General features: G+C 47.1%; 1 protein-coding gene across 2 annotated transcripts in view; it reads right to left on the bottom strand.

Annotated features, from left to right (window-relative positions):
• Positions 1-15,484, bottom strand: part of Pcnx2 (pecanex 2) — a 159,118-nt gene that overhangs the window by 20,327 nt on the left and 123,307 nt on the right. The window contains exons 24-26 of one of the 2 annotated variants that reach the window (XM_027404801.2): positions 13,122-13,180; positions 10,040-10,255; positions 372-625 (exon numbers count right to left, since the gene is read on the bottom strand). In XM_027404801.2, coding sequence (XP_027260602.1) covers positions 372-625; positions 10,040-10,255; positions 13,122-13,180 — 529 coding nt within the window. Of the gene's footprint in view, positions 1-371; positions 626-10,039; positions 10,256-13,117; positions 13,181-15,484 lie in introns of both variants that reach the window. The other variant, XM_035442761.1, reaches the window with a different exon arrangement.

Consider the following 15,484-nt stretch of genomic DNA (forward strand, 5'->3'; position numbering starts at 1 on the left):
CCAGTCCAAAATTCTGCTTCTAAGCTGGGACATTTGCACAGCAGCAAATGATTTACTGTGTAACTCCAACATGGGTCCTGCTGATGAGCTCTGGATATTTAAATTGGCCATCATAACAAGTCCACCCTGCTGTGGTGGAAATGGACAGACAGTCAAAGTTGCAGTCAACCTTCTGTGCCCAGGTTTAGGTTAACACAAAGTCCTGCTGTGTTTTTCAAGAAAGAACAAGCCTGGTTGCATCTCTCCTTGGGGAGCTAGGTGGAAACCTCCTCATGCATGCCACTTTGCATAGAGCTTTTTGGGAACCCTGCGTCTCAACCCCTGCCCCCACTTCCTAGGCTTCACCCATAGTGTTGTGAAGCACATTATACCTTGACATAGTATCGGACAAGCACCCTTCGAAGGTCAAACACCTGCAGCATGGTGGCTGCATTGTTGTCAATGATGCGGTAGCCCTCCAGGATATACTGTGTGCGTGTGATCTCCCAGGTGAGCCAGCGCAGGTGAAAGGCAGCATTGCAGGACAACAGGTGTGGTAGGTGGCCAGGTTTGCAGCAGCAGCAGCCTCTGTCATCCTCATCACCTTCCATGATGGCCTCCACCTCCCTCTGCTGGCAGTAGGTTCCTGGCCAAGGACACAAGAGGCATTAGATCACAAAGAGGTCAGAAGAAGGCATCAGACAATCTGGAACTGGAGTTACAGACAGGTGTGAACTGCCTCCCCAGAACTGGAGTTGAGGTGTGTGCCACTGAACTGGGCTTTTTTTATCAGTTCACAATCATTCCTACTTTCCTCTCTTCTCTATGTTTGTGTTTGGGTAGATACACACCTTCATGGTGGCCAGAGACTTGATAATGAAGACTTGAAGAATCACCTGTCTTTGGTGAGACAACCTGAGGTCAGAGATACCTGCCTGGAGTACCTTCCTAGACAAATGACGGAGTGGAGACCAGAGGAGAGGGGAAGGAAGCTTTCAATACATCATAGAAAGAAAATAATATGAACCATGGAACAAGACAGGTCAACTGGGTCAAGAACAAAGAACATTGAGGTGGGAATGAAAACTGCATTCTGCCCAGGTTAACCTGAGCCTTGTATTCGGGAACTGCACCCTACCTTTTCAGCTAACACGGGAAGAAGAAATGCATAGCCTTTCATTTCTGTGGGCTTTATCTCTGCCCTCACTTAAAGGCTGTGCTATGTGGCCTCAAACTCAGGATGAGTGTGAGAGAGAGGAGAGAGCTGATTGCACCTATGAAGTGGGCTAACCTGGAGCTTTTCTGAGCATTGGGCCAGAGAGGATCCACTAACTGAAGTTCCTGTCTTCGTCTTTCCAAAGCTTTCCAGCTCAAAGGCCATTGTAAGGCTCCTGCTGTGGGTTCATCGTAACCTTGTGATTACAGTCTCAGGCTGCACATCTGGCTTACATCATTTGTGTGTGGGGGGTACATTTATCTTTTTTAAGGGGAGCTCCAGTGCCACAGTGTGCATGCAGAATTCAGGAGACAGCCAGCTAGACTCAGTTCTTTTCCTCTACCATGTGGGTCTCTGGAATTGAACCCAAGTTGTTAGACTTGGAAGCAGTTACCTTTATGTGCTGAGCCATCCCACTGGCCTTCCCTTGATCAAACAGTGACAGGACTTGGGTTAGCCTAAGGTTTGTTTCTGGATCTTATACAGTGAAAAGCAGTTAGAGGTACGTGTGTTGTAGTGTTAGCATTTGAAAGTTCTGAGCTGCTTCACTGAGAACCTGCCTCTTCTCCCAATGTCATAACTCTCTGATTAACCCTATAAACCCTAAGAAATGGCCTTGCACTGTAGATGATAACCAAGTAGAGAGAAGACTCAGAAAGGTGGCAATGGGATATGTCCCCAGAGCAACCAGGTGCCTGCTGCGCAGGGTTACTATAGAAGGATTCTCTGTGGGAGATGCTGCTGCCAGGCTTTGAGGGCTCCACTCTTCTTTGTCTGGGAAGGTGATTCATAAAGGGTGTCCCTAACCTTAGGCCACCCCACCCCACGCTGAGATCAGGGCATGCTGTAGACTGTGGACCAGGTATGTTTTCAGAGTAGTTCTCATGAGAATGGGGGCAAGATCAGCTTCTGTAAATGGAGGCCATGTCTTCTTCAACATTTTCATAAAGACTTGGAAGGAAATAGATTGTATGCTGATGACATGGGGTCCCCTAGATATCCCCTTGAAGACATATTTAGGATTGAAAATGAACTTAGCATGGTGGGGACAATGTACAGAATCTAATAAAAACCAATGAGACTAGAACACCCTATACATAGGATCAAAAGACCAAGCACACAGTCTAGAAATCTGTAGGAGCCCATTTATCAAAACCTTGGCTAATGTCACTAAGAGCATGAACACAGCAGGGTGTCTAGAATCCAGACAGCATTGAAGCAAAGGACAGCTTCAGCCCAAACCCCACACTAAGGGTCACTAGTGAAATGACACTGAGCTAAATGACCCTCTTGTGCTTTCTAAACCCTTTCTTTATTAAAAAAGTCATGAGGGCCTAGGGATGTGGCTCAGTAGGATGTGCGTCACCTAGTATGTGCAAGGTCCTGGCTTCACCCTAGTACTGCAAAATATAAAACCAGATGTTCTGGGACATGCTTGTAATCCAGCACTTGGGAGGTGAAGATAGGAGCACCCAGAGTTCAAGGCCTTCCTCAGCTACATAGTGAATTTGAAACAAGCCTGGGCTGCATCAGACCCTGCTTGAAAAACAAACAAACAAAAAATAACAACAGCAAAAAAGTAGATAAGACATGGGCTAGGATTGATTTGAATGGGGTTGTAAAGAATATTAATTATATCTGATAAAATCTAGAGAGCTTCTTGGGGCCAGTGAGATGGCTCAGTGGGTAAAGGTTTTTGCTATTAATCCTAAAAACCTTAGTTTGATCCCAGGACCCACAGGGCTATGCTCTTTGATCTTGGTGGTGGCACCAGTTTGTGGATGTGATCTCTGATCTGTCCCAGAATAGCCAAAGCCAGAGCCCCTGCTGGCTCAGTGCCCCACCCCCAGGCTCCGCCCGCGTTGTCTTGCTTTCTTTCATGAGCAGCTTCTCCTGCACTTCTTAGTCCCACACTTCAGCAACATTGCCCCAGCCTCTTTCAGCAATGACCTTGAGAATGGAGGTGAACACTGGCCCAGTGTGCAGGAGGAGAAGAAAACACAAAAGCATGTTAAGTGTGTCAGAGTGGTTTATAACTTGTTTGCTTTCTGAGTACAACAGAAAGTTTTTTCTATAATAACATTTTTTTTAATCCCATGGAGTCTGTAGGAATTTGCTTTGCATTTAGATATGGCCTTAAGAACAGGCTTTTCCCTGTGTTGTGCTAGACAAGCTAGATTTTTGAGCATGGTGTGATGCCTCTACATAAACAGCAATAGCATTCAACTGGTTTCTGGACAGCATCCAATTATGTGGCACTTATCAACTTAGGAAGGTGGCATTTGGGGGGTCTCATGGGATGCACATACCTCCCTGGTCATGCAGATGAGAGAGGTGAGAACCCCCTTTCTGTACTATGTCCTGCAGTTCCCCAGAACCACATCTCCTTTAGAACAGAGGAGTCTGGTCCTTTAGAGTTTAAAACTGGTGTCTTAAGTGTTAAAAACTCTCCAAACAATGAAAGGCAAGTTTCCAGAGAGCTGGGGAAGTAGTTCAGTGGGAGTTGTAAGAGTGCAGGGACCTGAGTCCAGAGCCCCAGCACCCACATAAGAGACAAGATGTTGAGGTGTGTAGCTCAAGCCTATAATCCCAGTGTTCGGATGCAGGGGCAGGGCAATCCCTGAAGCTTGCTGGCCAGCAAGACTAGCCAAGTCCCTGAGCTCCTGATTCAGTGAGAGACTTTTTCTCAAACACAATAATCTCTGGCCTCTACAAACGTACAAAAATACACACAAAGGTCATACACACAAATTTACACACACCTATACACACATATATTTAATAAGTGGAATTAATCAAAGCTTCCAAACACACCAGGCAGCATAGTGCACAACAAATGTTGAAATGTATAATTCTGTGATCATCTCTGGGAATCAGACCTCCTGACTTCCATTCTGTTTACAGGCCAGAAGAGCACTCAGCCAACTGGACTCGGAGGATGGGTGTTCCTAGTTCATGGGCCATTCAGAACAGCCTCCTCCTCACACAGCCTTCCTGAGGGCAGGGTGCTAAGGTGGCAGAGACTCTTCTAGAGCCCATGGGACATGCCCTGTCCACCTAGATCTGCCATATATGCCAACACGCTTTTGGCTCCTCCAATTAGAAAGGAAGGGAACTACATGTGCTAGCATACATGGGGAACAGCACCCTACTTTATGGATGAAGTTTGGAACCCAGGAGTCAACAGACTACTCAAGCTATGTAGACATAAAACTGAAAGGCATGACAAAGAGATGACTGTTGCCAAGAGGAAGAAAATTTAGAGTTTCAAGATTAGTGAGAGAGCTGTGTGTGGATCTGCCAGTTAAGATAAAGCTCTGGGTTTGGATTTGCTTTGGATAAGATTAGGCTACACGGATATTTTCACACGTCCCCATGGGCCAGTGGTTATGGGGGTCAGCCAAACTGTGAGAAAGCTGATAACATCTCCACAGACAGGAGCATAAATCTTGCTTTTTGATATCTCCCAGCTCCAATGGGAGTGGGTGGCTTCACCCTAGTAATTGCCTGTGCTTTCAGCGTCCCTTCTGCAAGGGCCATCAAGATGCTGATGAATGGCCTGCAGGGTGGGGCCACATTAAAGTCTGAAGGGATTCTGAGAAAATGAGTTTTAAAAATTTAACATCAAATAGACTTTTAGAATGTTTAGACATCCCTTATTTCAGTCTTTCCTTATTCAATCTCATCCCTCCTCCTTCTTTCTTCTCTCTATTCCCTCCGGCCCTCCCCCCTCCTCATCTCTCTCCACTCCCTTCCCTCCTCACCTTCCTCCTTTTCTCTCCTGTGTCCACCCCCCTTTTGTCCTCCCTTTCCACTCCTTCTCTTTAAGTCCTCCCTTTTCCCTTCTCCCCTTCCTTCCTCTCTTTCAACCCCCTCTCTCCTCCTCCCTCTCCCCTCCCTCTTCTTCCTTCCCAGTTCCTTCCCTCCCTTTCTTGCTCCCCTTCTTCTTCCCTCCATTCTCCCTATTTCCTCTGCTCCTTGCTTCCTTCCTTCTTGTCTCCTTCCCTCTTCCCCTCATACTCATGGAAACACCTCTAGACATGGTTTACCAAAACTTGCTTCCCTATGACTAGCAGCCAAGCCTCCAGTGGCCACTTTGTCTCCTCTAGTATTTCGACTACTGAGTCTACTGTCTATTTCCTGGGCTCACAGCCCTTTGATGCTCTCACTGGAGCCCTGCTTCCTCCTCCCTCATTTTGTTGCTTTTCTCATTTCTTAGCCTAGCCAAGCGCTGTAATATCGGTCACATCTTTGCTCATATAAATATTTGGAGCTCCCCGCTCTTGGCTTCCTTTGTGACTCTCCTTTGTTAGCCCCAATCACACTCAGAGCCAGCATGGCTTAGGGGAAACCATGTCTTAACCATAATCTTAACATGTCTGTTTAAAAGGGTCACCACTAGCCTAAGTGATTTCTTTCATGCATTATAAAATCCATACCCGATTCCCTGCTCAGTTCATTCATCTGGTGTCAGGTCCTATGACAGTGGTGGGCTAGTGCCCACCTGACACCAGCACTGTGACAGAACAGTGTCCACCTGACACCAGCACTGTGACAGGACAGTGACCACCTGACACCGGCACTGTGACAGGACAGTGTCCACCTGACACTGACAGTGACAGGACAGTGACCACCTGACACTGACAGTGATAGGATAGTGCCCACCTGACACCAGCACTGTGACAGAACAGTGACCACCTGACACCAGCACTGTGACAGGACAGTGACCACCTGACACCGGCACTGTGACAGAACAGTGCCCACCTGACACCAGCACTGTGACAGGACAGTGTCCACCTGACACTGACAGTGACAGGACAGTGACCACCTGACACTGACAGTGATAGGATAGTGCCCACCTGACACCAGCACTGTGACAGAACAGTGACCACCTGACACCAGCACTGTGACAGAACAGTGACCACCTGACACCAGCACTGTGACAGGACAGTGCCCACCTGACACCGGCACTGTGACAGGACAGTGACCACCTGACACCAGCACTGTGACAGAACAGTGACCACCTGACACCAGCACTGTGACAGGACAGAGCCCACCTGACACTGACAGTGACAGGATAGTGACCACCTGACACCAGCACTGTGACAGAACAGTGACCACCTGACACCAGCACTGTGACAGGACAGTGACCACCTGACACCAGCACTGTGACAGGACAGTGCCCACCTGACACCAGCACTGTGACAGGACAGTGACCACCTGACACCGGCACTGTGACAGGACAGTGTCCACCTGACACTGACAGTGACAGGACAGTGCCCACCTGACACCGGCACTGTGACAGGACAGTGACCACCTGACACCGACAGTGACAGACACTTCAGCAGGGATTTGATGGCTGCTTTGCTGCTCCTTTGAGGCCAGCTGTGGCTTTGAGTCCTGGGTTAGCCATGCAGCATATGCTCCCCAAGAGGGATTATGTCAACTGTAGCAGAGAAGAAACTCCATCTCCCTCCTAGGCACGCCATCTGGTGGTCACCATTGTGTCTTTAAGTCAGAGCTGCCAAAGAGCTCAAAGTCACATTAAAGCTCTGGGGCAGAAACCAAAGCCCTATAAAGCCAAGTCACCCAGGATGTCTGCTGAAGGCACAGGTATGAAAGTAGATTGGTTTTTCCAGTTGGGAAAGTGTGTGGAGCTTTCAGAAGGCTGCATGAGAGACAATTACTGAGTGTCTGTACCAAGTAAATACTGTGGAACAGATTTCAAGCGAGTACCCCACAGGCAGGGTGTCCAGATGGACAGCCACATGGCTGCCCAGCTGCACCCTGATCTAGCCGTAAGCTCAGGGCCCTTCTTCATCTCCCTAGGTTTCCTTTAGCCATTCATTAGTGGGTGGGAGGGAGGACAATGCCTCTCCTGAGAGTAGCTGCCACCTTCAAGGTGCTCTCTCCTGAGCCCCCAGGTCACAGGCAATGCCTTGGCTCCTTCCTCCGACCTCTCACCTCTAGACAGTATCTACTGAATCTTCTGCCCCTCCCCTTCCCCTTCAGGCAGTATCTAGTCAGTAGACTTGGTGCCCACTGGCACACACTTTGTCTATTACCCTGACTTGGACTTTCAGGTGATATTAATCTGTCAACTTTTGAATAATTACCTTAAGGGACCCTGGTGAGGTGGGTGCCCTTGCTGAGAGAAGCACAGTGACTCACTGTGCATGCTTACCCTCTTCTCACAGAAATGGCTAAGCCGCCTGCCCAGATCACCTGACTAACTAAAGGATCGCAGAAGGATGGCAAACTCCAACAAGAGCTCTGCTTGATTTTCCAGGTACTCACATCACTTATATAGGGGGCCATAAAACATAGAAGGAAATGGCCTGTTTCATGCTCAAGCCTGGCCTGTAATACCTTCCCTGCACTCTTCCACTTGCTGCCAAGCTCCACACTGATACTCGATGTGGCCTTGAAAGCGGTGTAAAAGGAAGCACTGACTGGGACTCCTGGTGATGTTAAATGGAGTCTCTGTGTCCTGCCACCTCTACATTGGCAAAGCAAACGCACATTGTGTCACAGACTTGGCGCTCAGCCGTATTGTTAGAGCAGTTGGCCTTTCTTCAATGGACATACCCACCACTTAAGTCGGTGACCATCTCTCACTATGAGGAATGAAAAGCAAGGCACCCTGTGACACAGAGCACATGTATGTGACCTTGACTTTGGTGACTTGGTCTACTTGACCCGGACTCTGACTAAGCTGACAGCATAGAGAGGCAGGTGATACGGGTGCATGGAGGAGAAGAAGCGGTGGTAGAAGCTATTTATCACTCTCCACGGATAGTAGTAGCCAGTGTCAAAGCTTGGGGGTCCTCGATGTGGGGGCAGTCCTGGGTCCAATGGGGAGATGAGTCTCCTTTGTAACTGCCATGTAAGTTTAATTATATATATAGTGTGTGTGTGGGCGTGTGTGTGTGTGTGTGTGTGTGTGTGTGTGTGTTGTCTATGCTAGTGTGTATGAGTGTGCCATGTGTATGCAAGTGCTCAAAGAGTCAGAAAAGGGCATCAGACCCCCTGGGGATGGTGCTGAGAACTAAAATCAAGTTTGGGGGAAGAGTACCAAGTGCTCTTAACCCCTGAGCCATCTCTCCAGCTGCTGTTGTGTGATTTTAGATTTGAACTTGCCCAATAGCCACAAGCTCTCCCATGCTGCCCAAAAAGTTTTCATCCCTGGATATATTTCCCATAAACCCTTCTCCTCTTATGCTAAAATGGGTTGATTTCTGTAGCTTGACACTAAGGCCTCCTGCTGACTTGGTGCTTCTCTTTCAGGGAACTGGGATTGGGGTGGCCAGAGGACACTTCCCCATGACCTTGGGTTGCTGCTTTCCTCTGGGGTAGATTTCTTTCTTTCTAAGATTGTATAGCCAGGAGATAGAGCATTGCCTGGCATGCACGCAGTTCTAAGTTTGATCCCCAGCATGGGAGAGGGAGGGTAGGAGAAAGGGAGAGAGGGAGGGAGAGGGAGAGAGAGAGGCAGAGCACGGTGTGAATGTGCAAACAATTCTCATTCCCTCTACTGGCTTCCTCGATAGATTTCCAGAGAGAGACTGTGTCTGTGCTTTGACTGCCCCAGGCAGCGCCCAAGTAGATTAAATTTGACCAAAATAAAACCTGCTCTTTCAGAAAACAGGGAATTCATAAGAAAAGTAGAAAGAAGAAAAAGAAATCCACAACACCACCCAAGAAGAAAGCAGACCCTCCGTGGGAATATTGTAACAGATGTTGCAATGAGAAACAAACCCAGTAACAGTCCTTTGGGGTCAACTTAGTTCTTCCTCAGAACTTGAATTTTGTCAAGCTACAGGGCTTTTAAGTCGCCATGTTTAAAACTATGATCAAACTAGGTCAGAGAAAATGTACTGAAGGAGAAGGTGTGGGATGCAGGCGAGTTAACTGCCATTTTACCCTCAAGACATGGCTTCTGCACTGATTTTACAGTCAGGTGACATGCCCATTGTGGTTGACTGGAAGAGGACAAAGTCGTAAACCATAACCAATATCCCCTCCCAGAAACCTGCTTACATAGCCCCAACCTTGGTCATGCTGGGAATCCCCTTCTATATTTTTTCCTCTAAGGTTTTAGGAATCCAGTATGTTGTGGTAATTTGGTCTCAAGCAAACCATGCCTCTCTGTCCCCATAACACAGGACAAGGTGACATGGTTATTTTTTTCTACCACTTTACTTTGAGCTATCATTCTATTGGCTCTATATTAATTATTTTTCTCACTGCTGCGGTAAAATAACTTGGCTTAAAGCAATTTGAGAAAGGGGGTGTTCACTGGGGCTCATGGCTTATGGGGATACAATCTGCAACAGTGGGGAAAATTAGCAGGAATGGCTCTTTACCAGAGTGGTGAGAATGCTCCATCTGGGCAGATCAGAGAGCAGAGGACAGATCAGAAGGCATCACTGTTTTCCCAGCTGACTGGGGTATGCTTACGTCAACATGCCTGCTCAAAGTAGAGGTAGCCTTAATCCCCATGCAGCAGGACAGTCCCCAATCCTTCTTTGTTCATGGTGGCTTCTTTTCTAAAAGATTTGTTTTATTCATTTTTATTTCTGTGTATGCGTGTGACGATGCATAGAGAGTCCAGGAGCCCACAGAGGCCAAGTTTTATCAGACTCCCTGGAACTGGAGTCAGGTGCTTGTGAGCCTCCCAGTCTGGATGCTGGAAATCAAACTCAGGTCTCTGCAAGAGTAGTGAATGCTTTTAGTGATGGAGCCATCTCCCCACCCCCAATGGTGGCTTCTAAGCAACACTCTGCATGGTCCTTACCCTAGCGCACTGAGTTCCAGCAATGCTGCAAACATAGAAACGCCTACCTCGGAACTCTAGTCCTCGAAGCTGAAAGGTGACAAGACCATTTCCAATTTCGATCAGGTGGACGAAGGCATTGAGGTCATCTGAAGCCAAAATGAAGCAGTCACCAGAGCTGTAGTTGCCCCAACGGCCAAGCACCAGGTCTCCACAGAGCGACTCCTGCAGCGTCCGTGTCAGGTGCTCATAGAAGATGGAGTTAAGGTTGTTGTCATCACTCCCTGAGGGCAGGCAGAAATGAGACTGGTAAGGATTTTACCCAGAAGCAATCCACTATCTTATGCTCAGATGCTGAAACAGTGAGCTGCCCTTTGATAAGGTTGGGGTCTTGGTGGATTATCCGGAGACCTCCTATGTCTTCCCTCTAGACCCTGAGGTAACCTCCATACAATACATCAATGTCTAACTGCAAATTACTTATTCAATATTCAATACTGTGTTAAGCTCAACACTCTGACCTTGAGGGTTGGCAGTGCCTTTTATGCAAGAATGAGGACCAAGTTTGCTCTCTAGGACACATATTTTTAAAAAGACAATCATAGCGACAAGCACTTGTAATCCCAACACCAGGGAAGCAGAGAGAAGTGATCCGTGGGGCTCTCTAGCCAGACACCCTAGTTCATTGAGCTAGTTCCAGGCCAGTAAAAGACCCTGACTCAAAAAAACAAGGTAGATGGCTCCTGAGGAATGACACTCAAGGTTGACATTTTGCCTCCACACACACACATGACACATGTACATGGGCATGTGCTCTCTCTCTCTCTCTCTCTCTCTCTCTCTCTCTCTCTCTCACACACACACACACACACACACACACACACACACTTTTGAGCTCTAAGCCTGTACCTTCTTTTTAAAGATTTATTTATTATATATACAATGTTTTGCCTGCATGTATACCTGCAGGCGGGAAGAGGGCACCAGATCTCATTATAGATGGTTCTGAGCCACCATGTGGGTGCTGGGAATTGAACTCAGGACCTCTGGAAGAGCAGTCAGTGCTTTTAACCTCTGAGCCATCTCTCCATCCCTGTACCTTACTTCTTTACTTAACACCTCCTGTTCACAAATCTCCATAGCTTCTGTGTATACAGAAGGATGCTGGGGCTTTGACATCAGCTCTCCCTCTCTGGTGTGTCTCAAGATGAGGGCTACAAGCCTTTCCAGTGAAGACTGGACAAGATGGGAAGTCCCTCTGGGATATGCTTTGGTAGATTAAAGAAGGGCTGTGAAGGCTAAATAGAAACGTTAGGATTCTTGATTTCAGGAGCACAAAACCTCTGCAAAGCCAGGCAGACATGGAGCCTCCCTGAAGGAAAGACCTAGACGTAAAACTCAAGGCTTTTTGTGTGTTGTCCGCTAGAGAGGAGACAGTTCTATGAGGTAAAGGCTGCAGTCTGACCTGAGTTGTCCCCACTCGGCACCCATGGGACACAGAGTGTGAGGCTGGCCTCAGCCTGGAGATGTCCCGGAGCGCTTACATGGGGAAGAAGACGTAGATGTTGCTAAGAGACCCACGGGGGCATCTCTCAGATACTGAGCACCTGACAGGGCGCTGGAGCTGGTTGGAAGCTAAAGTGATGAGCTGAGACACTGGAAGAGGAAACTGCTGATAAGGGGTCAGCACACACTCTTCCATGTCCTGCTCTTATGCCCACTGTCTGTGATGAATCAGTCGGCATCCAGATACTAACTAAGGATTACCTTCAGTTCTCCGCACTTTTAAAGAAGGGACCTGAGTGAGACAATTAGCCTTCTTACTGTACACACTGCTCTGTACTTTAATATAATAACTAAAAGTAGAAATTTGGCTCAGAATATCTTAGTACGCACTGACCACACATCTGCACAATTAGGCAAAATGAGACATTTACGGCTAGCTGGATGCAGGATGTGCTTCTGAGACTGTCCATGTGCCTAATGCAATGATCCTGCTGTGCCACCGAGTCCCACAGTTGCATGCCAGAGACAATTCCATCTCCCCTCCTTTCCTTATACACTGACGTAAAGTCCCACAAATAATAAGCCTGCCTTTCCAAGTGCTTCCACACTTTAAACTCTGATTTCATGCTAATTGTGTTTATGCAGTCCCAGTATAGATGGTCCCAATAAAGATGGTTTCCTCTGAGGATGTTTGGCTTTATGGCAATGGGAAAGCAGGATGAATTTGGTAGCTGCTTTCCAAATTTTGTGTCTGATCTTTGGCCTGATATCTTGCTGTCTGATGCTAGGGTGATACTGGGCAGTGGTAGCCAGCTGTCCCTTCAGGTCAGCTCTGTGATCACAGATCCCAGGAGGGAGCAAGTGATATTCTGGGGTGGATTCTGCTACAAAACAGGCATGGGATATGGGTTACAGGTGCCACAAGCATTTTCAAGTTACATGGAGGTGTCAGAGCACCGTCATAGGTAACCAGTATGAACATGGGACACTATAGAGACAAAGAGAATGAGGCCTAAACAAAGGTCCACCTTAACTAGATTATACTTTAAATTATGACATTCTGATAAGAGGAAGAAAGGCAAATGGCTATAAGTGAGATCACTTATAGAAAGAAAAGAATTGAAGAGTTTCCTAGAAGGTGACTCCATAGCTTAATGTTTCTGATGATCTCTCGATGTTCAGCCCTACAATGGTTCATTCATATAAAGGCTAACATAGGGCCATGTTGCTTTAAAAGATGGGGCTCCACTATTTCACCTAGGCTGGTCTGGAGTTTCTGGTCCTCCCATACCTGTTTCCTGAACTCTGTGGTTACAGGCATGTGCCACCATTCCAAGCCTGAGGGACCGGTCCTAAGATTTAGAGTCTGCTTGATGTCTACCATACACAAGCAACTTAAAATGTCTTCATAGCATAACTGGATACAGTCATGAATCGATTCCAAATAATGGAGGGCGATTCCTAAAGCAAACCAAGGGGAAGCTGATGAGCCTACTTGCTCAGTTACGCCCTGTAGTCAATGTATTTACCAAGACATGCCTTGACTCTGCCCTGAGCACACAGAACACATTGAACACCTTCCTTTGGTAACTGTCTGCATAACAAAGAAACACAAGGTTTAAAGAAGCTGGGAAAAGCACTTACCTGGATCCCTTTCCATTTGCACTGCCAATCTTGTGTTGGAATTATCCACACGCCTTGTACTAGATTGGGACACAGAAAAGTGAAAGGTCAGTGGTTACATTCCTGCCCATTAGGCAGCTGGTGTACAGAACAGGTGTGAGATGGGGCAGGCAGGGTGCTAGGGTGCTTATAGAGGAGAAGGGACACACCCACTGACCAACCCTACACAGAGAGAGAGGGGAGTCAGTCACATCCACACAGCACTGGGGAGGGAAGAGAAAGGTTGTTCTTTGCTTTGGGGAGAATGTCCTTGTCTCAAGCCATTTTGAACATTTTGAGCATGAAGTTAAAACAAGTGTTTGAACTTCAGGAGAAATGCTGTTCCCTTTCAGAGTTAAAAATTTTATTATTATCCTCTCTCTCTCTCTCTCTCTCTCTCTCTCTCTCTCTCTCTCTCTCTCTCTCCACCTCCCCCCCCGTGTGTGTGTGTGTGTGTGTGTGTGTGTGTGTGTGTGTGTGTGTGTGTGTGTGTATACATGTGCATGCCATGACACTCATGTGGAGGTCAGAGGACAACTTGCAGGAATTAGTCCTCATCTCCCACCGTGTGCACACCAGGGATCAAACTCAGGTCTCGAAGCTTGGCAGCAGATACCCACTGAGAATCCCACCAGCCCATTTCAGTGTTCACACAAAGTATCTGTGCTTCCAATTGGCTCTAGAAAATGCCTGTGGGTAGACAGCATCTCTACCATAAGCTTCTCCAAGTTGGGGGCATACTTACCAGTTTTTCTTTTATTGAGCCATGAGAACAGCTCTTACAAACTTAGGAAAGGGCAGATTTTATGCAGCTCTGGCAGTAAAGGGTCACCAGAACAGGGTTCCCTGACAGTGCATCTTGGTTCACTGCTCTTAAAAGGCATTGGTGGTGGCCAGCCTTATCTCTGAGAGTTGGCAATGGGGGAAAGGATTTGATCTAGGCTTCACTCTGTGGCCAATCAGAGAATCTCTTCAAGTAACTTCTTCATAGACCAGTGGTTCTCAACCTCCCTAATGCTGAGACCCTTTGATACAGTTTCTCATATTGTGATGACCCCCCAACCATAAAATTATTTTTGTTGCTACTTCATAGCTGTAATTCTGCTATTGTTATGAATTATAATGTAAATATCTGATATGCAGCCCCCAAAGGGATTATGACCCACCTGTTGGGAAACACTAGTGTAGATGCTCAACCTACCAGTATCCCCGAAACAATACCTGTCTTTCAGGCTACATACATCAAGGACCCTGAATGTCAGAGTGTGCGCTCCTTGGAAAGCCTGTGTTTGGTTAGCCATCTTTGCATTTCAGACACAGAGTACCAGTCTTATCAGCCTTTAAATGGTAGAGGTTGTCAGTAAGGTGAAACTGACAATGCTTATTTGTGATAAATGTGCCTATTTCACATTGTTAACTTCACTCCACCAACCATTAAGAAAGGCTTTTTGGCAAGATACACCAGCATAAACACAAGGTTTATACACAGGATCCCACCAACACTTCTGAAGGATTTCTTATTATGATACTTGCCAGGGAGGAAAGCAGTTATGTGTGCATGCGCATATGTATATATGCAAGTTTGTATACATGTCTGTGTATGTGTGGGCATGCCCATGTGTGTATGTGCATGCATACATGTGTGTGTATGTGCATGTGTGTATGTATGCACATGTGTTTCCATGTGTATATGCATGTGTGTATATGTGTGTATGCATGTGTGTGTGTGTATCTGCAGGTACAGAAGATAATCTAGGTTGTTGGTCCTCTGGTGCTTCTCACCTTTCGTTGAGATGGGGGTCTCTCGTTGACCTGCAACTTTATCATATGAGCCTGGCTACCTGGCCCATTAGCTTTCAAGGATCTTCCCATCCCACTATTGAGATCCCAGGCTCACACTGCTAGGCAAGTGGTTTACTGGCAGAGCCATCTTCCAAGCCTGTCCAGCTGCCCTTGGTGCTTCACACTTGACTTGGATTTAAACAGTCACGGACATGCTCAGCATGATCTAACCAACAATGCTCATTTGTCAGGAATGTCAAGGACTGTCATTGGAATGCAGACCTCTTGGCTGAACCTGCTTCCTGGGGAGTGGAGCTGATAACAAGAATACCAGAATGGGATTATATTTGAATCAACAAAATGGCTCATCTTCAGAAAAAAAAAAAGTATCATTTGCTTCCTTGTCGGCCTCAGACATTTGCCAACTGTCTAGGTAAGGCATGGTATGGACTTAGTGAAGACTCCATAAAAGGACCGCAGACAAGGACTCTCTGGCTGCAACTCAAAGGCCATGAATCCCAGCACGCTGCTCCATCCTGCTTCAGTTTCCCTCCCAAACAGCC

Source organism: Cricetulus griseus, chromosome 3 (assembly GCF_003668045.3).
Source record: "Cricetulus griseus strain 17A/GY chromosome 3, alternate assembly CriGri-PICRH-1.0, whole genome shotgun sequence".
In the NCBI taxonomy this organism is placed as follows: Eukaryota; Metazoa; Chordata; class Mammalia; order Rodentia; family Cricetidae; genus Cricetulus; species Cricetulus griseus.